The following is a 25,525-nucleotide window of genomic DNA, read 5'->3' as shown; positions in this document are numbered from 1 at the left end:
GGGCACTTTCTTCACTGGAAACACAAGCCATCAAAGCAGATGTGGAGGTGAACAACGTATCACTGACTGTGAAAGGATTTTCTCTACACTTCCAGATGCCATTCAATGAATACTACCATAAACTAATGTTTTATTTGTACTGAGCCATTATTTCAGCTTTCTTATTTCTGAAACACTATTATATTTCTATCTCCTACCTGTGTGATTATTACTTTTATAGTATGATTCTGGGAACGTACGTATAGATATCTGTATCTCTGTACTCACCTAGTGGCGAGAGGCTGGGGGCTTAAGTGGGGAGGCAGGCCAGGGTGGGGGAGGGGGGGAGAAGGGGAGAGAGTCCTGGGAAACAGGAAAAAGAAAAGGATAGAGAGAAGGAGAAAGAAGCCTGATGACAAGGGTTAAGCCCTGGCAAAATTATACTGGAGTGGAACTCAGCTTAATAGACTTGCTGTCTAGATGAATTTTCTAATTACAAGAAAATGGAAAAAGACTTTGTTTCAGAAGGAAAAAAATGGAAATAAAGTTAACAGGAAACTTTTAGCAAGAATTCTTTGGAAGATTGTCCTTACACTTCTTTTATTAAATTCTAAACTATGAAAATCTATTGAAACTATAGATTATCAACTAAAATAAATGTACAACTGCAGTATCTTACATAAAAAGATCCACAAAACAATGTGTAAGGAGTTCATAGATTGCCTGTTTCTAACAAAAAAAACTCTTGTGTATTTCTTACAATAAGAACTCAACTCTCTCCAATGCCTGAAAATGTCCTCACATTTGTGAGGGGTCTGCAGAATGTTTGCCTTTCTCAATTCTTTTGCACTAGTGACACATCTGTAAAATATTTCCAGGAAATTCAATAGAAATTTCAATAAGCCTGTTGTCTTGGAAATCAGCTGAGGTTCAAATTCTCCTGTTAAAATGTATTTTGAACAAAGAGGATAAAATTTGTGGGCCTCCATTTGAAACTTTACTATAAGCTCCCTTTGACTAAAAATAAAGAAGGTAGAAACACACAGACTTACTTCTGCTTTGAATAGGCACCTATTTTCTCAACCTCTGATTGAGGAAGTTCATTGGTCCTCTCTAAGCTGAAAAACTTAGTCGCATTTCTAGTAGGAAATGGGAGGTAGGAAGCTGCTTTTAAAGCAAATCTCCGAAGGATGTAAGAGCAACATAAATGAGTATGACATGGAAATAACCATTCTCAGGATTAATTGGAACACTTGGGATCAGAAAGCAAATCACATGCCTCAGTTGTATTCTCCATCATTTCAAATAACTACTTGCCCTAGGAATGCACACATTTCAACCTGAAATTTTGATGATTGTCTGATATTTTTTTTCTTTTTACAGCTGCACCTGCAGCATATGGAAGTTTCCAAACTAGAGGTCTAATCAGAGCTTCAGCTGCAGGCCTACACCACTGGCACCACAAAGCCAGATCCAAGCTGCATCTGCAACCTACACCACAGCTTGCAGCAATGCTAGATCCTTAACCCATTGAGTGAGGCCAAAAGGTGAACCTTCGTCCTCACAAACACTATGTTGGGTTCTTAACCCACCAGGTAAAAATGGGAATCCTTCTTTTTCTTTAAACCAAAACTCTCCTTTCCAATATCCAGAGCTCTTATGAATGTCTTTCCTGATGAACATCAGTGTCTTGGACAGGGTCAGGCATGAGCAGGGATGTGACATAGACAAGGTAATTGGCAAACACCTTTCATGTAGGCAATTTAATTGATTCCTCTAAATAACTCTTAGAGGTAGGGACTCCAACCTGCACTTTCAGCTAAAGAGCCACAGGTTCCACTAAGGAACAGTAAACCCTGTGCCTCATGGATTGAAAGAGACAGGGTAGGATTTGAATTCCTGCCTTCACATACCCAGTTGACGACTTTTTCAACTGCAGGTAGCTCCCATCTCTCAACCTAAAGTCATAGTTTGTCCTTCACCCCTTCACCATTTTTTAAATATTTCATTAGCTTTCCTTCTCCTCCTCAGATTCCAGTGTGTCCTAGCACTGACTAAAAGGCTCACATTGAAGTCCTCTCCAATGATCCTTTCTCTGCCTCCACAGAACTGGGTTTGACCTCCATCTTCCATGCTGTCTTACCACTCTGCACCACGGTTGGCTCACACGCTCTGTTTTAGTTATCTGCTAACTTGTCCGTTGCCATCACTAGATCACAAACTCTTGTGAGTAAAGACTGGGATCTCCACAGCTAGCACACACCCGGAGATAATAGCTGATCAATAAATTCTTGCTGAATAATTTAAGGAGTGTGCAATGTGCATTTAATTCAGGGAATGTACAACAAATTTTGGTTATCCTCCCTCAGATAACTCTACTTCTTATTGAATGCATTTCTTCATTCCTCAAAAATGAAAGTCTATGGGGAGATGATATGGGATGAGAGACTCTCTGGTTTAAAAAACACAGGAAAGAAGACAAATAGGAATAATAATTAGATATAGGTAATAGGCATTGAATACTTAATATGTGCCAGGCATTATTAGCTTGATGACTGTACAAGCATTAGCTGAATTAATCCTCACAAATTCTGTGGGGTTTTAGTGGTATCACCTTCATTTTATAGAAGAGAAACTGAAGCCAGTAGAGGTTAATTAATTTGTCTGATATGTATAGCTAATAAATTGTAAGGCTGAGATTCAATTAGGCCAACCAATAATCTCTTGACATCACATTGTTTAGGAAAGAAAAGTGACAAGCTCACACAATGCTATGGACTCTCTGAGTACAGCAGCATTCATTCAACCAGTAATGCATCCATTCATCCATATAGTTAACAAATATTCAGAGAAAACTTTCTATTTGTCACCATACTATACATGCAGAGGTGTGTAAGAGAAAGTCAAAAGATGGTTTGTGTCCTTAAAGTGTTTTGGTTTCATGGGTGGGGGGGTGAGCCATGGAAGTTGTAAAATCAGGTTTTAGATTATCAAGAATTAGTGAAAGTCATGTTGGAAAGTGAAAGGTAGTAGAGCTTGCACTACTCAAATAGCTATAATGCAAGGGGCATGGTGATTTTTAGGTCAATAGATGTTTACTGAAAACCATTTATATTTTAGGTTTTCGGGAAAATGCTAACTTTGATCAATGAGCAAAGCCAGACATACACCTGGCCCTTATAAAGCTGAAAATCCTGGGTATAATATAACAATGAATCAGTCATACATGTAATGTTAAAATTATTGTGGTGGACAGTTCTACAAAGTTATAGGATGTTGTGAGAACATACACTAAGAGGATAGGACTTCGAGAGATCAGCCAAGGAGGCACTGAAAATGCAGAAGGATAAATACAACTAAATTCCAACAAAGACAAAAACTGAAACTGACGATCAGAAAATTTTTTAAAAAGACAGAGAAATAACAAATAATCTGGGAGTGCAACTATCTGTATAACCAAACTAAATGAAGCCAGAAAATGAAATATTTTTAAGTACTGAAAACAATTATCTGTTTACATTCATACCCAAATAAATTCTTCTTTGAGGATGAAAGTTAAGACAAGCAATCTCAGACAAGTGAAAACAGAAAAACTTTCGCTGAAGGAACTGATTAAGGGTTTATATCACTCAGAAGAAAATTAAATCATGAACGAGGATTGGGTGCAAAGAGAACAGTGAGAGAATCACTGACAAGTTCACTAAAGTTAAAGGAACAGTGATATTGGATAATATTAAATACAAGTATAATTGTAATTACACATAATATATAATATCTAAAATTCATGATTAAATAATAATTTATTATGAATGATTTATTCTAAACTTACAAATGACAGCATATAAATTAGAAGCAGGACATAACCAGATTAAAAATATTCTAAATTTCTTTTATTATTTCATAGCAAAGTAGACTTACCAATTAACAGAGAGTTTGAGTATGAATATTAAAATTTAAGGTACTTTATTAAAATCAAATATGTAATAATCAAACAGGAAGTAAAAAGAAAAGAAACTTAGAAAATGCAATTTAATTCAGAGTAGGTAATGGGTAAAAAGGCATAGGAAAAATTTGTAAAAAGCACAAAATACACTGTTAGAAAGTCTTCTGTTCCTAAGTATCAATATTCACAGTAAAATAAACTCCATGATTAAAAGGACTCAGGGCCTGAACATAAAAGTGTGTTGTTCATAGGGAAATAAGTCAGATAAAAGAAAAACAAATACTGTACAATATCATTATATGTGGAATCTGAAAAATCAAACAAAATAGTAACTATAAAACTATAAAAAAGAGAAATAGATTTGCAGATATAGAGAAGAAACTAGTGGTTACCAGTGGGCAGAAGGAAGGGGGAGGGACAAGATAGGTTTAGAGAATTAACAGGTACAAACTACTAGTAATAAAATAAATGAGCTACAAGGTATATTGTCTACCACAAGGATGTAGCCAATATTTAATAAGGACTATAAATGGAGTATAACTTTAAAAATTGTGAATCACTATGTTGTCCACCTGAAACTTACATAATATTGTCCATCAACTATACCTAAATTTAACAAAGGGTAGACATACATATAACAGGTGCCCACTAACCAAAAACAACTAAGAAAATACTGCTGAAGATCTACCAAGTTCAGAAAAGACTTTTAGATTTTAAGCACCAGAGATGGATTAGAAACTATAAAGATAAAAGGAATAATACTATTTCAGTACCTGACATGGTCTAAGAATATAGCCTCAATGCTTAAAGAAAAATATTACAAAAAGAAAGACACAAATCCACAAACATTTCTCTCAGGTTTTATACATGAAACAATAAAATATTTGTAGAAGTACTGGAGATCTGAAAAAAGAAAAACAACAGCAACAACAAAATCAAGTAGACTGACCTAAGTGAGCCCTGCTCTGCTCAACTTCCATCTCTTTTCAGAGCCTTTCACCAACATAGGCTTCTCCATCTTAAATGGCTCAGGAAAAGACGTCAAAAATGACAAAAAGGGTTCCATGACATGGAGGGGTGTGCAATATCTGAGTTTCTAAAATATCTGAAACAAAAGCGATATTGTGTGAAGACATTAATGATTAATTACACTTATACTAGTGGTCTTTATATCAGTTTCTATGTTTGGCTGCATATTAGAAATAGTTCATAACCAAAAATAAACAAAAGCTGAAACCACAAAATCAATTTTAAGAAACAGAAACATATTGATTAAAAAAAAATTAAAAGAAACCATTAGGAGCTCCTCCTGTGGCATGGGAGTTAAGAACCCAGCATTGTCACAGCTGTGGCATAGGTTGCAGCTGCAGCTCGGATTCCATCCTTGGTGCAGGAATTTCCATATGCTGTGGGTATGGCTAAAAAAAGAGAAAAAAAAAAGAAACAATTTAAAAAATAATACAGGAGTTCTCTTTGCGGCTCAGTGGGTTAAAAACCTGTCAGTGTCCATGAGGACTTGGGTTCAATCCCTGGCCTTGCTCAGTGGGAGAAAGATCTGGGGTTGTTACAAGCTCTGGCATAGGTCACAGCTGAGGCTTAGATCCAATGTTGCTGTGGCTGTGATGTGGGCCTCGGCTGCAGCTCTGATTTGAACGTGAGCCTGGGAACTTCCATATGCTGCAAGAGCAGCCATAAGAAAAGGAAAAAAAATTAAAATTAAAAAAATACAAAGGAAGTTTGGCATTTTCATCAAAACCCTCTTGGAGTAATAACCTGAGATTCCTCAGGATTTTCATTGTTATATAACTTGAATAAAAGAAAAAAAAATAATGCATGTTATAGTTGACAAATTTCTGGAAAATAGTTTGGGAATCATTAAGCCCTGAAAATCTAAATTGTCAATGCTGTAGCATCATTTGATAATTCCCTGTTTTATAACTCGGTACACATATGAGTACTCTGGATAGAATTACCTGTCATTTACTGATTTTATAGAGCAATCATAATGCTTTCTGGTCTTATCTTTGAATTTCCATGTGATATTTCTTTTAAATAGACTGAGACAACATGAGCCAATGATTGGACACATTCATCTAAATCTCATAGGCAAATTACAAATGACAAAATAATAGCCAATGACAAAAGGTGATTTTTTTAATTTAACATGCTCACACATTGTTCGGGGAATACAGATATGTTACACTATTGTGACCAAAATGTTTACCCTATTTGACAAACAATTTCCTTTGAAACATTCTCCTTATTGCTCCTTTAACATCTTTGTTCCGAAGGCTATAGATCAATGGGTTTACCATGGGACTCACAAAGATATAGAAAACAGCTACAATTTTCCCTTGTTCTACAGATGCCTCAGAAGGAGGTCTCAGATACATGCAGAACAGTGTCCCATAAAACACAGTGACAGCCGTCAGGTGGGACCCACAGGTGGAGAAAGCCTTGCGCCTCCCCTCGGCAGAGCGGATACGCAGAATGGCTGTGAAAATAAAAATGTAGGAGATGAGGATGATGGTGAGAGAACAGGTGAGGTTGAAACCAGCCACCACAAACATGGCCGTCTCTTTGACATATGTATCTGAGCAGGCTAGGACTAGGAGAGGTGGGTCAGCACAGTAGAAGTGGTTGATTTCATTGGGTCCACAGAAGGAGAGGCGGAGCATCAGGATGGTCTGTGCTAGACCATTGGCAAAGCCGTAAATGTAAGGAGTAGCAACAAGAGCCAGGCAGACACTTTGGGACATTTTGCTCCCATACAGCAAGGGTTTGCAGATGGCCATGTAGCGGTCATAAGCCATCACTGTGAGCAAATAATAATCTGTGATCACCAGTGCAATGAAAAAGTGGAATTGTAGGAAGCAACCAAGAAAGGAAATGGTTCTTCTCTTGGAGAAGAAATGAACCAGCATCTGAGGAGTGATGTTAGTGGCGTAGCAGAGATCTACAAAGGCGAGGTGGCTGAGGAAGAAGTACATTGGCGTGTGAAGTCTTGAGTCACTTCTGATTAACAAAATCATGCTGACATTGCCGATTACTGTGATAAGGTAGATGACGAGGAATACCACAAAAAGGAGAGGCTGCAACTCGGCTCGATCTGTCAGTCCCAGGAGAATAAACTCAGTCACCGCTGTGTGGTTGTTCTTTAACATTATTTGCTTAGCGTCAAATGAGGTCTAAAGTAAAGAGAAATAAACATGCATTTGTCTTTTGCTATTTTGCCCGCTACTACAACATGTCATCTGATACATACTGTCCTCAAACTTGTAAATACGTGTGGCATAAAGAAATAGCCTAGGGGTCTCCACTGTGGCTTGTTGGATTAAGCATCCGACTGCAGCGGCTCAGGTCGCTGCAGTGATGTGAGTTAGATCCTGCCCCTGGGAAGTGGGTTAAAGGATCTGGCGTTGGGGCAGCTGCATTTTAGATCGCAGCTGCAGCTCACACTCAGTTCCCGGCCTAAGAACTTCCATAGCCTGCTGATGCAGCCGTTAAAAAGGGGGAAAGAAAAAAAAGAAAAGAAAAAAGAGCCTAGTCAGCATGTAATTGATGTGTTCAACATCTAAATTAACACAGAGCTCCTTTATATAAAAGAAGTCATAGTTTTAAATGCTTTTCTGCAAATCTTTTCTTATTTGAAAAGGCTTTGTCTTTTCTGCAAATACCACTATCGTAAATTGTTTACTTACGGTCCCCTTAAACATTGATGTTCTTTGAAATTATGACCCTTTGTTTTTCAATATACCTTTTGATGTAGTATCAGAAGCACAGGACATTGAAGCTCTGGTGCTTTCACAGATGAAGGTAGTAAAAGGAAGTGGAACTGACATGTGACACAGATCCTTATAGAACCAGGGTCTGTCTACCTGCCCTTCTAAACTCAAGGTCATTTTCAAGCAGGTCCCTCACCCTGTAGTGCAAACACTTTTTCACCACACTTGTCTATCTCAATGGCCCTCATATACCAAATATTACTTATATTTTTAGACTCAGCTCAGGAGAGGCTTGGATTTACATAATATAGAGAATTGTTAGGGGCAAAACTTGGTATACGGGACACAAAAATCAATGTTTTTGTATAAAAATAAACATGTAGTACATAAACAATACATAATATGTATGTGTGTAAGTATATACTTACACATTTTCAAAGTTTTAAATTTTCAGGAGGGGGATACTAATTAGGGGAAAAATAATGTATTAAAAGTCTCCCTGGTTGAGTAGCTGACAATTATTTAAAAAAAGATTGACATATATACCCCCAAATCCTAATGACTTTTGTTGTAAATCTACCTCAAGTTAATTCATGCAAAACATAACCTGAATTAAAGTTCTTTAAAACATGTAAAATATCATATTGATAATAATAATTGCATTACCCATACAACTGAGGCAGTATATAAGAAATCATAGAGTATATCTCGCAACATTTGTGCAGTATAAAAATGACAATGAAGACCATCGTGGAAAAAAAAAAATCTGTATTTTCCTTCAATAGCAGATAACCAGCTATGTCAATATGTCAATGTTACACTGACTCTTGTTAATAGCTGTAGTGCCTAAGATGGACATAGGTCACTTTGTGAGGCCTTTGTTTATTGTTTTGCTTTTTTGCTCTCAGTTTTTAGGGCTGCACCCACGGTACCTGGGGGTTCCCAGGCTAGGGGTCCAATTGGAGCTATAGCTGCTGGCCTATGCCCCAGCCACAGCAACGCAAGATCTGAGTGGTGTCTTCAGCCTATACCACAGCTCATGGCAATGCCAGATCCTTAACCCACTGAGTGAGGCCAGGGATTGAACAGGCAACCTCATGGTTACTAGTTGGATTCATTTCCGCTGTGCCACAGTGGGAACTCCTGTAAGGCCTTTGTAAATGAGTCACTCTGGCTTTCTTACCCCTTTACATTATCTCATTCTGCACTTGAGGACTTTGGACCTACTAACCAGGGTGACAAAATGCAAGACAAATTACTTAAATCAATGAAATCATAATCGTTCTGTGGTTTTCTAAGTTCTTACAATTATAATTGTCATAATAAGTAAATGTTCTTTTAGTTATGGGGTATCTTTTAACGTCTTTAATTTTTAAATCATTAATAAAGAGTCAAAATAATTAATACATTCACCCTTTTTTACTGTGAGGAATGAAGCTGTGCAAGCCATGAACATAATAGATCATTTAACAGAGTACTTTATGGCAATAACCTTCCTTAATAAAATAGAACACAATGTCCTACGTTACTGAGCAAGGAAAGCTGAGAAAGAAGTATTAGTAGGTGGACAGAAGTGGCTCATGGGGCAAACAGGCTTTGCATCCTCAAGGATCACCTTCACCTTGAGGCTCTGTCAGGTGGCCTTTCATCTACTTCCTTTTCCATTATGATCCTACTTCACTGTATAGTTATAAATATTTGTACTCTGATAAGAAAGGCAGAATTTAAATCAAGACGTTTGCTAATTCACTAGAATGTGTTTTGGACCACAATTTTATTCATATTAATTAAAATATTATCTCTAGATTTCAAAGCACGTTTTAACAAAACTTAATCCTACCTATGAAAGAAGAGTGATCTCCCAATGACAGCACAGATACAAAGAAACCAAAGCGTTTATAACAGATTTGTTGCAGAGGGACCAAGTCCCTATGGTTCAATTATTTCTAGCAGAATCTCATTCAGACTATAAGCAACCATTGTAGTTTTATTGTTTCAAAACTTAGGCTCACCGAGGACTTGAGTTTTTGCCACTCCCCACTGTCATCAAGGAAGGAAATCTCCTGAAATGATGAAAGAGTGGGATTCTCTCTTTATTTTGTGTATGAATGTCGATACTTTGAGACTTGATTTGGGGGAAATAGTAAGTTCTCTTATTTACCACATGCAAGATAGAAAAGTGCACGGTATACAGAATAAGTTTTGGAGTGTGGAAAACCACTGGAATATCAATTAACAATTCTAGAATTTGAGTTAATTATTTTCTGATTCTGAGTCTTGTTCTTTTCATTTTGAATATTATCTTTATATCCACAAAGGGAACATTGTGGATATAGCGATAATATAAATGTGCTGGTGATTCTTCCTTTATCAGCCTTCCCCACCCAGACCTGTTGCCTTTTCTCCTCTACTTTGCTTTCTCTACCTGGAATTTCATCCTTAGAGTCCATCAATAGAGCTCCTTTGGTGTCTACTTTCCATCTAACTTTGGACCTTGGGAGAAACCAGGAACACATAAGAAGTAGGAAGAAGAAAAAAGCAGCCCAATTTGTTTTTGTATTTTCCCCCAGTATCACAGGGAAAACTGCTTCTGAGTAACGTTCTTCCTGGTTCTAGCTCTCACTGGATTCCTGACAGTAGCCTCTGCCCTGGTTGCTTTGGGAGTAGGATGGAAATTCCTTTCTGCAATTAGCCTCCAAGTGCTTCAGCTTCTCGACTGATTTCTCTTATCGTTGCTTGTATTCTGTCTTTTCATTAAATACTCTTCAGTTAAATCTTCTGAGTAGAAATTTTTTAAGGACGTGTCCTGACTCACATTAGATTGACACACAGTAGTTATTCAATAAATGTCACGGTGGAAGTTATAGCAGTAGGAATAATTATTCATTTTGTTAAAAGTTTAAAGATTTGAGATATTCCTGGCTTCACCATTGTTGGAGGTCCAAAGGGCCATTGAATCACCCTTCTTCTGGATGCTGGATCAAGTAAAGCCTATACAAAGGATGCAGGTATTAATATTACTTGCTCTGCTGCAGGTGAAGTTGGATTCAAGGATGCAGCTTAGGCATGATTTGCTGTCCCTTTTCTCTGAACTGACCTCACCCAGGCATAGCAGAGCTATGAGATAATCTGCTCCCCTCTTCCCTTTCCAGAGCTACACCAGTCAGCATGTTCCACTGAGATGAGACATGTACGTCAGTCACATACAGAGGAAGAGCATGTTTTGTGTTGACAGCTAGGCAGCTGCAATGATCTTTTTCATACTCTCACCAATCTCCATTCACCCTACTAAGGTAGGTTTGGTGGTGTATATGGAGAGGAATCTGAAGTTCTCCAAAATCTCTCCCCCTAATGTCATTTAAAACCCTCTGCCTTAATCCTTTTTATCATAGTTCACACCCTCTTTCATCTGTGTACACATTCCAGAAATTTCTGTCATCCATGATTTCTCCCCTTTCATTCCCACTACCTCCCTTAACTAAATATTACCTTCTTGACCTTTTAACTATCTTAAGAGTCCAGTTTTTCCACATGAGGAAGAAGAAAGAGGAGGAGGATGAAGAGGAGGAGAGAAGGAGGAAAGAAAGGAATTCTTGCTATTGAAAAGAACTTCCAAGAAATTTGCAACAATAGTTGAAAAGTTTTGGGAGACCCCTTTTCTTGATTTGGGGTTTTCTTTGTTTATTTTGTTTTGTTTTTTGGCCACAGTGAGCAGCAGCACCTTGATGTGGGATCTCAGTTCCCAGATTAAGGATTGAACTTGGGCAGCAGCAGTGAAAGCATTGAGTCCTAACCACTAGACTGCCGGGGAACTCCCTGGGAGATGTCTTTTCTTAAAAGCTGAAAACGTTTTATTAATTTATTTCTCCTATAAAAATTTCAAATTTAGGAAAGTGCTATGACTTGGAATTGCATGATTGAGAAAAACAGGTAATGATTCTGACCACGTTTTATCTCATCCTCTACTATCACACTATTAACCTAGTTCCAGACTCCATCCTTGTAGCTTGGAATATATGCACAATATATACACTTTACATATATATATTATATATATATACATACACGCACATATAATGCATATGTATGTATATATACATGTGTGTACTTACGTATAATGAACATGCGCATACAAAATTCAGCAATTTTGAAAATTGCCTGAAACATAATTACCCATTAAATATCTAAACCCATGTGATTTGAATTGTTTGCAGAACCAGCCCAGAAATATCTGAGAGAATGATAATTTAACTTGAAACCTAGCTCTATGTCCTTGGAAAAAAGTGTCTAATTTCTCCAATATTCAGGCTTTTCATCTCTAAGAAATAAGTTATACTATCTCTCGCACAGAGATATTGTAAATATTAAAGAAGTTTTATTTTTCCTTGATAATAAATATGTGTATCTATTTTAAAACATTTATCACACTTGTTTCTGGGATCTAATAAATATTCAACAGATGGTAGTAACTGTCAAACTAAGAGAGCTGCAAATGTATGCACTTTACCACCATAAAATATAAATAAATTGTGAAAAGGCAGCTTTTTAAATTCTCTGTAACTGCTTTCCTCTTCCACAAGAGTCCCAGTCATCTGAGCAGAGATATGGTAAAACTTTAAAGTATGTATTTTATAGTGAATCTACTATAAAATAATTATATTTGTTCAACCTGAATTTTAAAAAGTCAGAGAGAATTGCAACTACCAAAGGCATTTGTACAGAGTATGTAATGTTGAAGTCGATTGTAAAAAATGCCCATGAGGTCATTGTGGTACATAACATCAATGAGCAAATTCAAATTTTATAATGAACTTAACATATCATCTTAAGGGAAGAAATACATTTTTTTTTTTTTTTTTTTTGTCTTTTTGCCGTTTCTTGGGCCGCTCCTGCGGCATATGGAGGTTCCCAGGCTAGGGGTCTAATCGGAGCTGTAGCTGCCAGCCTACGCCAGAGCCACAGCAACGCAGGATCCGAGCTGCATCTGCAACCTACACCACAGCTCACGGCAATGCCGGATCCTTAACCCACTGAGCGAGGCCAGGGATCGAACCTAAAATCTCATGGTTCCTAGTCAGATTCGTTAACCACTGCGCCATGACAGGAACTCCCTGAAATACAATTTCTTAACTACACTTTAAAATGTAATTTCTAGAGTTCCTGTCATGGCTCAACGGTTAATGAACCCAACTAGTGTCCATGAGGATGCCAGTTCAATCCCTGGCCTTGCGCAGTGGGTTAAGGATCCATCGTTGCCGTGACCTGTGGTGTCGGTCACAGATAAGGCGCAGATCCCATGTTGCTGTGGCTATGGTGTAGGCTGGAAGCTGTAGCTCCTGTTTGACCCCTAGTCTGGGAAACTCCATGTGCTGCAAGTGTGGCCCTAAAAAAACAATAAATAAATAAATAAATAAATAAATGTAATTTCTTCTAACCAATATATTTAATGAGGGATTTGACAATAACATGTATTTAGGACTAAATGTCATAAAACATGAGATAATAATATTATAGGATAGTTTTACCCATGTCAATAAACCAACTCAACAGAAAAGCATTTTCAGAATGACAAATTAAAGAATTTATATGGCCTTTTTCCCCCCTAATCAGTAGGGTCTCTGCCCACCTGACAAAGTGCTTTTATGTGCTTTATTTATTCATTCTTTGCATGTTTATGGCAACATATATATATATATATATACACAATATTTATCTCATCTTTTCAGAAAAATATATAATATATATAGTATATTTATCTCATCTTTTCAGAAAAATATTAATGACCAATAGCTTTAATCATCATATTGCTAGAGTTGTTATGTCAAGGTATAATTACATGTAGACTGGTGAAGAATGGTTTTCCTTGAAAGAGGAATTTTGGACTTAGTCAATTATTTAATAAAGTCTTAGTTGATCTTTCTTTTTAGCTAAATGCTCAGTCCTCATAGTTTAATGCTTTTCCCCCTCATATGACTCATGAGACCTCCCAGCATGGGGAAGAGAGGCTTTGATCTGCATCCATTATTTGTGTGCTTCTCTCTAGTATCTCTTGGCCTCTCACCTGCATGGTTCCTCTGCCCTGCTGCTATCCACCAGCACAAATGTGTCTTGGGGTCATTACTCTCTCGGTTGGACAGAGCCTGCTAATTTTCTCTGCTGGCCCAGCTGCAGCTTGGCTCTTGAGGGAATTATGGACTCTGTTTAGGGTCTTTATATTCATCGGGACCTAGTCTAAGAAGTCTACTGTACAGTGGTCCACTTCTCTGGTACACATGTCTTCATCATCAAATTTTAGCTGTTTTCATATTTCTCTATTAGGAAGACACTGGAAATTTGGAAACCAGGTTACTGGTTATGCCCCATGGAAACTAAAGTTACTGTAGGAGCATTAACTCAGGTCCAAGCATGAACTGCTTAAGTAAGCTGAGCCCAAAGTTGACTTTGCTTTGGCTATCCAACAAATGGACTCAAGGCTAAAGTCTACAACAAGGAGATTGGGACACCCAGTCTCAGAGAGATCTCCTAAGCCCTTGAATAACCTTTTGCTATTTTTTCTATTGATTGTTACTATTTCCATGCTGAAAGGCATGACTTAGGGCTCTTTAATTTTTTTCTGTCATAATCAACATTTTTTAAACATCAAGCATAAAAGGTGAATGGAGTTTGGAAAAGAAAGATTGGTTTAATCATACAGAAGATGTAAGACTATTTTCCTATTTTTGTTGTTATCTGTAATAGCATTCTTATAAACCTAACCAGAAATAATAGGATTTGTCTCAAATACTAGTGTAGACAAGACCTAAAAGGAAATAGTATATGAGTTAACAGTTATCAAGAATCATAAACTAAACATATCTACATATAAGTGATCTAAGCTAATACATCTACTTGAACTAATTTCATGTAAACTAACTGTTTATTAGATCTGAGAGTTTAAAAGCTGATTCCCCTGGAATTTGCACTTTAGTTCATGAGATGAAATTACCTTAGATTACCAGTGAAAATGAGGTAAGGTACAGTTTACATGAAAAACCACTAATTCACACCCCTCTGTTTATCATCATCGTTTGGTATTTATTCAATAAGTCTTCACTACATTTTACCTATGAACCCAAATATTTACAGATTGCAACTGGAGAAATCAAATGAAATTGACATGAATGCTGTCTTCAGACACTTACTGTCCTTAAAAGAAATAGAAAAGTTATAAAAGGAGACAAGGATCATGAAAGAGGCAGAAAAACAGCCGTGGAGAATCAGAAGACAGAAACATTATTCCAGTTGAGGATAAGGTAAGAAGAGATATTTTATTACAAAGAATGGGAGAGCGTTTCGGCCGTCTGAGAACTACTCCCAATGTCAAAATTGGGACTATGCGCTTTTACATTTACTAAAAGACACTGTGAGCTTCTAATGATCAACCCACACATTAAGATCCTGTTCACAGTTTGGAGATACCTTAGAAATCTATACATAGAACTTCCATATGACCCTGCAATCCCACTCTTGGGCATCTATCCGGACAAAGCTCTACTTAAAAGAGACACATGCACCCGCATGTTCATTGCAGCACTATTCACAAGAGCCAGGACATGGAAACAATCCAAATGTCCATGGACAGATGATTGGATTCGGAAGAAGTGGTATATATACACAATGGAATACTACTCAGCCATAAAAAAGGATGGCATAATGCCATTTGCAGCAACATGGATGCAACTAGAGAATCTCATACTGAGTGAAATGAGCCAGAAAGACAAAGACAAATACCATAGGATATCACTTATAACTGGAATCTAATATCCAGCACAAATGAACATCTCCTCAGAAAAGAAAATCATGGACTTGGAGAAGAGACTTGTGGTTGCCTGATGGGAGGGGGAGGGAGTGGGAGGGATCGGGAGCTTGGGCTTATCAGACACAACCTAGAATAGATTTACAAGGAGATCCTGCTGAGTAGCATTGAGAACTATGTCTAGATACTCATGTTGCAACAGAAGAAAGGGTGGGGGAAAAAACTGTAATTGCAATGTATACATCTAAGGATAACCTGACCCCCTTGCTGTACAGTGGGAAAAAATAAAAAAATAAAAAATAAAAAATAAAAAATAAAAAAAAAGATCCTGTTCATTAGGATGTGACTTTTGTAACCACTTCCAGAGGGAGTTCTAATAACATCCCTAGGTAACTTCTTGATGAGGGCTTCAGGGATGAGCCTCGCCCCACTCCTCTCCCCAGGTAGCCATTCAGGTATAAATCCTCCAATTTGGGGGACTTCTAAAGAACCTAAGAAACCACCATTCCTTCACAGGTAAGTCTGACGATTCTGAAAACCAAGAATTCATAAGAAATATTTTTTGATTTCTTACTATTTCCTCTTTCGAACATAAAAATGCAATGAGTAGTGACTCTAAGAAATGCCACATTAAGACCAAGCAGCAGGCAGACAGACCCCAGACTTTTTCCGTCAAAGGCAGCAGGTGACTTGTGATGTATTCGGAGGTCAGGCAGGCCTTGCTACCATCCCTGACTTTACTTACAGATTCATTTCACAATATAGCCAGGATTTAGAGTAGAGTTATATGTGGAGTGTTAGCTAATTTTTGGAATTTAAAAAGTCCAAACATCATACTTCCCTTCTAACCTGTTTTCATTCTCCGATCCTAGCATCTTAGAATTTGGCACAAGAAAATATACTCCCACTCCACATGTTCCAAAATGATTTCAAACACTTATTTTTTGAGAGGAAAGTGTAAAGGGATTTGGTAAATGAGTGTTAGGTTAAAGGTGAGTGTTAGGTTAAATGCTGTGAGTGTGGCCCTAAAAAGACAAAAATAAATAAATAAATAAATAAAATTAAATAAAATAAACAAATAAATATATAAAATGTCTTCTTCATTTGAAAGGATTTCTCAGGTTTTCCCAACTTAGTTTTGCATTGAAATATGATAGCTTTGGTATATCCAGAATCATCAAAACAGGTTTACATTGTTTTATTCAAGGGGAATATACTTTTCTCTACCGTATTTGTGTTGCTTCCAACACTGCTGTGAATTTTATTGAAATTTCAGCTGAATCATCCTGTTTGGCCAATGTTCTTAGAAAAGACTGTATAGAGATTTAAAAATTTTTGGTTTTCTTCCCCCTGCATTGGTCATGGATCTTGTTTTGTGTGTCTGGGTTTGTTTTTTTTTTTTCTTTTTGGCTACACCCATGGCATGTGAAAGTTTCCAGGCCAGGGACCCCAGCCACGGCAGTGACAATGCTAGATTCCTAACCCAATGAGCCACCAGGGAACTCCATGCATGAATCTTTAATTCTTACCTATGCTAAGTATAATGGTGATTCTTTTTAATAGTTCTACTATTTGAACTGTAATGATTTTATACATTTAGCTGTTATCTTCTTTTGGAATATCTTTATCACTCTCATTTTCTCACGTACCTTCCTCATGAAATGAAGAGGATCTCAACAATTTGGAGTGCAGCCATATGGTGGAGATCCATGGCATCAAGCTATTTAAGGGGGGGACTGAAAAATTCTCAGACACCATTCAGCACAAGCAATGTGCATTGGTGTTTTTACAACTCTGAATACATTAGTGAGAATGAGAACAATAAGTCTTTCTCTTCCACTCCCTCACTTCAGCTCCTAACTTGAAACATAATTATACTAAATCTTTTCACAAATGGTGTTTCTCCACATGAATCCCAGAACTAAGCCCACAACAACATATAATTAATAATAAAAGGGTGTTATCCTTGACAAAGTTTTCTTCCTTTTCCTTCTATTTCCTGAATGTAAGAAAACTTAAAGTCACAGAGTCTCTCAGAAAGATATTTTCTTTTCCAGCTTCCTAAAACCTAAAGAATGTTACAAGGGCTGAAATCATAGAATGGGATTTTTCCTTCATTATGGTTAATTAACAGAGTTCCTGTTTGGGCTCAGCATGTTGAGAACCCAACTAGTATCCATGAGGATGTGTGTTCTATCCTTGGCCCTCCTCAGTGGGTTGAGGATCTGGCTTTGGCATGAGCTGCAGAATAGGTCATAGACATGACTCAGTTCTGGCATTGCTGTGGTTATGGCATAGGCTGGCAGATGCAGCTCTATTCAGTCCATAGCCTGGGAACTTCTTTATGCCATGGGCCATGGGCGGCCCTAAAAAGAAAAAAAAGTTAATTAACAAATGTCTGTATACCTTTGATGATGATAATTCCATGATTAGGGGGTTTAGTGCAATGCCTCAGAATTCACTGAAAGGGGATGGTGTAAATTATCAGAGGGTAAAATTATGACTCCTTTTATTTAGATTAAGCATATCATCTCAATTGTTTTACTAACTTCTTCGGCCCTGGCTGTGCATTAAAACTTGTTAAAAATACACCAACTTGTGTACCCACCTCAGTTGAGCTGGGACCCAAGGATCAGTGATTTTATAGAAACTCCGCACCTGATTCCAATGTGAAGACAGTGTCTGTAACCACTGATCTGAGTCTTATATGTATGAATATATGATTTTAATAAAGCAATAGAGTTCTCCATTTAAAAATGTGATCTTTCTGGAGTTCCCGTCGTGGCGCAGTGGTTAACGAATCCAACTAGGAACCATGAGGTTGCGGGTTCGGTCCCTGCCCTTGCTCAGTGGGTTAATGATCCGGCGTTGCCGTGAGCTGTGGTGTAGGTTGCAGACGCGGCTCGGATCCCATGTTGCTGTGGCTCTGGCGTAGGCTGGTGGCTACAGCACCGATTCAACCCCTAGCCTGGGAACCTCCATATGCCGTGGGAGCAGCCCAAAGAAATAGCAAAAAGACAAAAAAAAAAAATGTGATCTTTCTGTGTCCTCCTACCCTTGCAAAATTTGCTGTAGAGATAACTATAACTCCTTGTTTCAGTCAACATCCACCTGTTCCCAAAAGAGCACCCTGCCATTTTTAACTGCCAGTTATCAAGGGCTTAAATCAGGTATCATTATCACTAGATTGCATTATTATAACCACCCCGTAATGGTGCTTCCCTCCTGTACATTGTTTGCATGACATCTGGAGATGTCTGTAGTAACTCCATCTCTCTTACATCATGGAGGTAAGAAATCCACATGCCATGGAAAATCAATTAATGTATGTAAGTGGCAAAGTTAATGGATAGATGCTGCTTATTGACCATAATTAAAGCATTTGCTCAGATTCTGGGGCTATACCGCACAAAAAGTTCCTGCCCCTATGTGGGCTCACATTCCAATAAAACATGAAACTAACAGCTATTTGTATAAATAAGTAATACTCTCAGAAGCAATAAATGATATGAGAAAAAAATATGGTTTACAATTAATCTGTTTTGGGGATGGAGTAACTGAGACAAGAGACCAGGCAATGCCTTTCAGTGTAGATGTTATTAGAAGTGAGATCTAAATGAAATGATGAAATGAGTCACTTAAGGGTCCCAGGGAAGAACACTCTAGGTGGAAGGAACAGTATGTGCAAAGGCCCTGAAGCAAGAATGTGGTCAGAATGTTCAAGAAACAGCTTGGGATAGACCATGATGGAAGATATAAGAAACGGAAGGAATACACATATCCCTTTCATACACACACACACACACACACACACACACACACACACACACACACACATATTCCCTTTCATATATATATATGTATATATACACACATGCACACACACACACACACGTATAGGCACATATGTATACATGTATATGTATATATGTATGACTTGGTCACTTTTCTGTACAGTAGAAATTGACACAACATTGTAAATCAACTATATTTTGAATTTTAAATAATGAAAGAAACAGCAAAATGGTCAATATGGCAGGAGAAAAGGACTAAAGAGAAAGTGGTGGAAGAGTTTGAAAGACATTACACAAGTCCCTCTAGACTCTGGTAAGACGTCTAGATTTTAGCCCAAGTGTAGTGAAAAGTCTTGGACCACTTTACCAGATCAGTAGCATGATGTTTTTATGTTCATAAAAGATCAGTGGCTTGTGTGGGAGGATAGAAGCTTTCAACTGTGGAAGAAGGAAAATTATTAAGTAGCTTAAGCAAGAGCTAATTTTACTGTAGACCTGACAGGTGTGGAGAAAATGCTGCCAAGATATTTTAAGATTCAGTACATAATGTGTTAAAGGTGAGCGGATGAGACTTTCCTAGAGTTTCTTTATTAGGTATGAAGTCAAAGGTATGAGATTAATAGAAATGTGAATCTAATATATAGCAAGTATTAGGGTAAGAAATAACCCAGATGACCAGTTCTTGATATAGAACAAAGGCAATGGGATGGAGAACATCAAAGGACCGGGAGAAGTTTACTGCTGCTGGAGAGTAAGGAAGAAATAAAGAAGAAACTGAATCTGAATAAATGTACAACAGGCTCTCAAGAAGTATATGCCACTCCGATTGTGGAAGGTTTGCTTTCGGTGACAATGACAGAACCGATGTGAGAAAGGCAACCATTCTCTTCATTGCCCAATCGAGCATTTATGGCATAATCAGACGATGGCAGTAGTTATGGCTGAGTATCAGGGGTTCTGATTCTACAGCCTAAAGAGGGACGCCAAAGGGCTAAATCGAATTCCATATGGGCTAGTTGAATTAAGATGGGGGTTGCAAAGATGCCAACACAGGTGGTGCATGAACTTCAAAACATATTTATCAAATATATCGTCCAGTTTTAATCAGCACCACCAACCATCTGAAGGTATCTATTGAAACTCTTGCAATAACTTATTTGAACTTCTCTTCTCAAAACCATTTGGTTTTAGTGCTAATTGTGTGTCTTCTTGAACTGCATACAATTCGTTTCTCTTTTGATATCTGAAAAATAAATTCTGAAATACATATCTGAAAAATTATTCTTCTCTTAGTAGAGAAAATGAAGAGGAAGGTATTTCCCCAACACAATGGCACTGAAGCAACTGAGTTTATTCTGCTGGGACTGACCGCTCAACCAGAGCTGCAGCCCATCCTTTTTGTGGTGTTTCTCCTGATTTACCTCATAACGCTGACCGGGAACTTGGGGATGATTTTATTAATCAAATTCACTCCCCAGCTGCAAACCCCCATGTACTTTTTCCTCACCCACTTAGCATGTGTAGATATTTTTTATTCCACTAATGTCTCTCCTCAGATGCTTGCTAATTTCTTATCCAAGAAGAAAAGCATTTCCTACGTAGGGTGTCTGGCCCAATGTTTTGTTTTTGTGACTCTGCTCCTTACCGAGTATTACATGCTTGGTGCCATGGCCTACGACAGGTACATGGCAATCTGCAGACCTTTGCATTACAACAGCAGAATGTCCAGGCCACGTTGCATCTGCCTGGTCACTTTCCCCTATCTCTGGGGATCTACAGTGGGCACCATGCAGGTAATATTGACCTCTCGCTTGTCCTTTTATGGACCCAACACCATCAACCATTTCTACTGCGCTGACCCACCCCTCCTAATGTTGACATGTTCTGACACTTACATAAAGCAAACTGCCCTGTTTGTGTCTGCAGGGATTAACCTCACAGGTTCCCTCCTCATCATCCTCATCTCCTACTTTTTCATTTTCATCACCATCATGAGGATCCGTTCCCGTGAAGGGCAGCGCAAAGCCTTCTCCACCTGTGGCTCCCACCTGACAGCTGTCACAATGTTCTATGGGTCCCTTTTCTGCATGTATCTGAGACCCGCAAATGAACAATCTGTTGAACAGGGGAAAATTGTGTCGGTGTTTTGTATTTTCGTGAGTCCCATGCTGAATCCGTTTATCTATAGCTTGAGGAACAAGGATGTGAAACAGGCTTTAAGAAGAGCATGTACAAGAAAACTTAGGACAAGGGAGAAAAGTTCTATTTTAACAGTTTCCCAATGAAAAATAAGTCTGTAAAACAATCCAAAAGTATCTGTTGTTGGTTCTGCCAACATTGGAATGAAATTATCTGGACTAGCAATAACTTTCTGTTTTATTTCATTCTTGTCTTTTTGGGGCCGCACCCGGAGCATATGGAGGTTCCCAGGCTAGGGGTCAAATTGGAGCCACAGCTGCAGGCCTATGCCACAGCCACAGCAACACGGGATTCTCAACCCTCTGAGCAAGGCCAGGGATCAAATCCGCATCCCCATGGATGCCAGTAGCGTTCCCTAACCACTGAGCCATGATGGGAACTCCTAGCAATAACATTCTATATGCAGAGGTCAGGATCAATGAGAATCTAATGCAAACAAAGAATTGAGGAATTGTTTGGAAATGCTGATTGGTAGGAAAGAGCAGCAGAAGTAAGCTGTTTATGATTAGGCAGTTTCAAGTTTTAGTCTCACTCAGGAATTCACTTCCTCTTGACTAATTAGCAGAGCAGTTCTTCCTTTTACTTCCTAGGTTACCAATGTTGAGCATCACTGAGCTATTCTTTCCAGCAAAGTGACATGCATTACAGTATAGTTCCTCAAATATGCTGTAACATATTCCCTAGGACAGATTACATATATTTATATTCTTTTCATGAAATTTGATTATCTTCTCCAAAAAATTTCATGTCTCTAATTTTCAATATCTGTTCTGAGTAAACTTTGGATTAATTTTTGGGTCTACTACTCTTGAGTGCAAAACTATATGGATATTATTATTGCAACAAAAAAACCTGATACTTTACATTTTAAGAACCAAATGATTTGTTTCCTTAGCGTCCTTTCATCAAACAGACACCCTTATGAATGGGAGTGTCCCATGCCTAATATATAATTTTTATTTCTTATGTAAGAGATTTAGATCATTTTGTCCCTACAATATTATTTCTGACATAATTTTAAATAGTATCTTTCAGTTCTTGTCCAGCCACAAACAATTTTAAAATAAAAGCTATTCTAATACACATGAAAATTTGGTTTTAGTGTTTTGCAGCTAAATATGTGCAAGCATAATCCAGACTGCTTGATAATCTTTGAAATTGATCTTTACTTAAAAGCATAATATAACTTAACTGTGATACGACATATATAGTTCACCACTTCCTTTTAATACTTAGGGAATTTTAATTTTTCCACTTTAGGAAAATCTTTATGCATAGAAGTTCTTACTTCCAATCAGTTATGTTAAGATAAATTACCACAGTTTTATTCTTGGGTGTCTTCATATTTCTTTTCTTTTTGGACATGGTCACATATGAAATCAACACCAACAAATGTGTACCCTAGTTTCCCTACATCCTTAATAACATTAGGAGTATCATTTTATTGTGTGAATATAGTAGATATAAATACAATATAGAAAGTATTCATGCAACAGAAACAAATGGAATCCAATTTTTTTCACTTTTTCTCAATTTTATAGTATAGTATCATAGCTACTGGGCTAGTGATATTTAATTTCAAGAAGAATAAATGCTTTATTTGGAGGAAATTTCTCTTGAGAAATGAATTTCTGTAAGAAAGAAAAATTTGGGTTCCAGATTAAAACAGTGAAGAGGGAGATAGTGATTCTCATGTGCCCTCATCCCTCTCTCCTAACACCCACATAAAGATAGCTTTGTTAATGCCTGAAGATCTAAGTCTATTCTAAAGCACAGTATTTTTAAAGGGAAAAATAATAGAAGCTTGAATTAGGACTCTGGATGATCATCAATTTAATACTTTTATTTTTTTTTTTATTTTTTATTTTCCCACTGTACAGCAAGGGGGTCAGGTTATCCTTACATGTATACATTACCATTACAGTTTTTCCCCCACCCTAGAGAACAAGTTTTAACCCCTGCTTTTTCCTACTATCATATTTAAATTCTAATATCCATAAATAAAGATCTTTTAATTTTATATCTGGATGAGTTTGGAAATATGCATTTGTTATTTATTTTCTTGCTTATAAAAGCAATAACTTTGAGTTCCTGCAGTGGCTCAGCAGAAACAAATGAGTCTGACGACTAGTATCCATGAGGACGTAGGTTCTATCCCTGACCTCACTCAGTGGGTTAAGGATCCTCCAGCATTGCCATGAGCTGTGGTGTAGGTCACAGATGCTGCTTGGCTTGGATCCCAAGTTGCTATGGCTGTGGGTCACGCTAGCAGTTACAGTTCAGATTTGACCGGTAGCCTGGGAACCTCCATGTGCTATGGGTGTGGGCCTAAGAAGACAACAAAAAATTTAAAGAAATAAATAACAGCAATAACTCTTTACAAGGGAAAATTGGCGCATAGATATAAAGAATGAATTTTAATTTTCCTTAATCCTAGTATTTTACAGCTATATGTATTGAAGTATCCTTTTTCTGTAAATAAACTGCATGAAAAGATATGGCCTTTTCTTAATTGGGAGCTTCTCTATTTTAATGTCTGTATAACATTCTAATGCAAAATCTGTCACGTGAGAGTGACATTCTCCCTTGTGACTACAGCCAGCACCCCTTCCAGGGGTTCTAGTTACATCCATGCAGCCCCTGCTCTGTCTGGCATCTGCCTGTGCGTAACTGTGTATTGAATGCAGGAAGTCCTCCCTTTGCACAGTGCTGTGGTCACTGAGATTCACGCAAAGCAAGGACATATTTCCCAGTTGTATGGGTACAATTAAGCAGATCATGCAAAGAGAGGGCTGCCTGTATTAGCATATCACTTGTTCCCTTTCACTCAGCTCTAAACATGGCAATGAAAATCTTTACCCAAGTTTCTTATTACGCCTTCAGCACATTTTTAAAACAGGACTGAGTAAAAGGGTAGAAACTTTTTTAAGACTCCCCAAAACATAACATTAAATGATTTCCAGAGAATTGTGTATTATTATTTTTCCTGACATCACCAATGTTCGAAAGGGCCAGGTATTTCATTTGTTTGTTTGTTTTTTGTTTTCCTCTCAAATACAGATATACAAAATAGTATCTTAATCTGTATTTGTTTTTTCCTTTTAGGGCCACACCCACAGCAGAAGGAGTTTCCCAGGCTAAAGGTTGAATCAGAATTGTGACCACCAGCCTACTCCACAGCCACAGCAACGCCAGATCTGATCTGCATCTGCAACCTACACCACAGCTCATGGCAATGCTGGATCCTTAACCCACTGAGCTAGGCCAGGGATCGAACCCAAGTCCTCAAGGATACTAGTCTAGTCAGGTTCGTTAACCACTGAGCCACGACTGGAACTCCTTAATTTGTATTTTTGATGACCAGTAATTTTAGTCATTAATTTTAACATTTGTTAATTTTTATTATTTTTCTATTCATAGCCTTCAACATGTCATTGTTCATGTGATTTCTATAAACTTAAGTTTAATACTGTTTCCATTTTTTTCTGACTTGAGACAAAACCCTTTGTGAGTCTGGTGGGTGTTGCTTAATTTTAAATTATTTGAGCAAAATAATTAAATTATTTTAAGTCAAATGCCAGTGACTTTTCTGTTGTGAATTGCTCTCACTCCTATAAAGCTGAGAGATTTTTTTCTCAATATGAAATGTTTAATGCTTATTTTCACTATGATCAACACAAAAATTTTTCAGTAATTAAATGACTCACAGTTGAGGGTACATATGGGCAGGTCAATTCTTTTAGGAAACGGTTGTTGGAAAAAGAAAAATCCCACCAGGAATAAGACTGTATTTAGATACCTTTGTTGAAAAAATATTTTGCATTACAAACACTGAAATAGTGCAAAATAAATGTTTATGTAAAAGTGTTCATAAATAAAAGCATTAATATCCCAAGTTTACTTAATTTTCTCCCCCATTCCATATATCTCCTCTCTGGGTCATGACCACACTATAGCAATATAATAGTAAAATATTTTTGCATTTTTCAAATAATTTACAATGAATATGTATTATATATATAGTCATACTTTATTGTTTGATTTTTATGTATGTGTGTGTATATAGATAGATATAGTTCATAAACCGAAA

At 37.4% G+C, this 25,525-nt stretch overlaps 2 protein-coding genes across 2 annotated transcripts; one reads left to right on the top strand and one right to left on the bottom strand.

Annotated features, from left to right (window-relative positions):
• Window positions 1–6,147: 6,147 nt before the first annotated feature.
• On the bottom strand, window positions 6,148–7,086 carry LOC146405134 (olfactory receptor 5M5-like). The gene has a single exon (XM_085015148.1). It carries the CDS (start codon window positions 7,084–7,086, stop codon window positions 6,148–6,150), a length of 939 nt encoding a protein of 312 aa, XP_084871274.1.
• A 13,451-nt stretch (window positions 7,087–20,537) lies between these two features.
• On the top strand, window positions 20,538–21,521 carry LOC146405133 (olfactory receptor 5M11-like). The gene has a single exon (XM_085015147.1). The coding sequence runs from the start codon at window positions 20,538–20,540 to the stop codon at window positions 21,519–21,521; it is 984 nt and encodes a 327-aa protein (XP_084871273.1).
• Window positions 21,522–25,525: the final 4,004 nt, after the last annotated feature.

Source organism: Sus scrofa, chromosome 2, assembly GCF_054392235.1.
Source record: "Sus scrofa isolate SSC_HxYL_T2T_F1_AM1 chromosome 2, Sscrofa_HxYL_maternal_Yorkshire_Landrace_v2.0, whole genome shotgun sequence".
NCBI classification, from domain to species: domain Eukaryota; kingdom Metazoa; phylum Chordata; class Mammalia; order Artiodactyla; family Suidae; genus Sus; species Sus scrofa.
Note: the sequence above shows the minus strand (reverse complement) of the source record. Positions and strands in the feature narration are given on the sequence as shown.

Coding starts and splice junctions, on each gene's coding strand:
- LOC146405133 (XM_085015147.1), top strand. CDS start 20,538: ATGAAGAGGAAGGTATTTCCCCAACACAATGGCACTGAAGCAACTGAG.
- LOC146405134 (XM_085015148.1), bottom strand. CDS start 7,086: ATGTTAAAGAACAACCACACAGCGGTGACTGAGTTTATTCTCCTGGGA.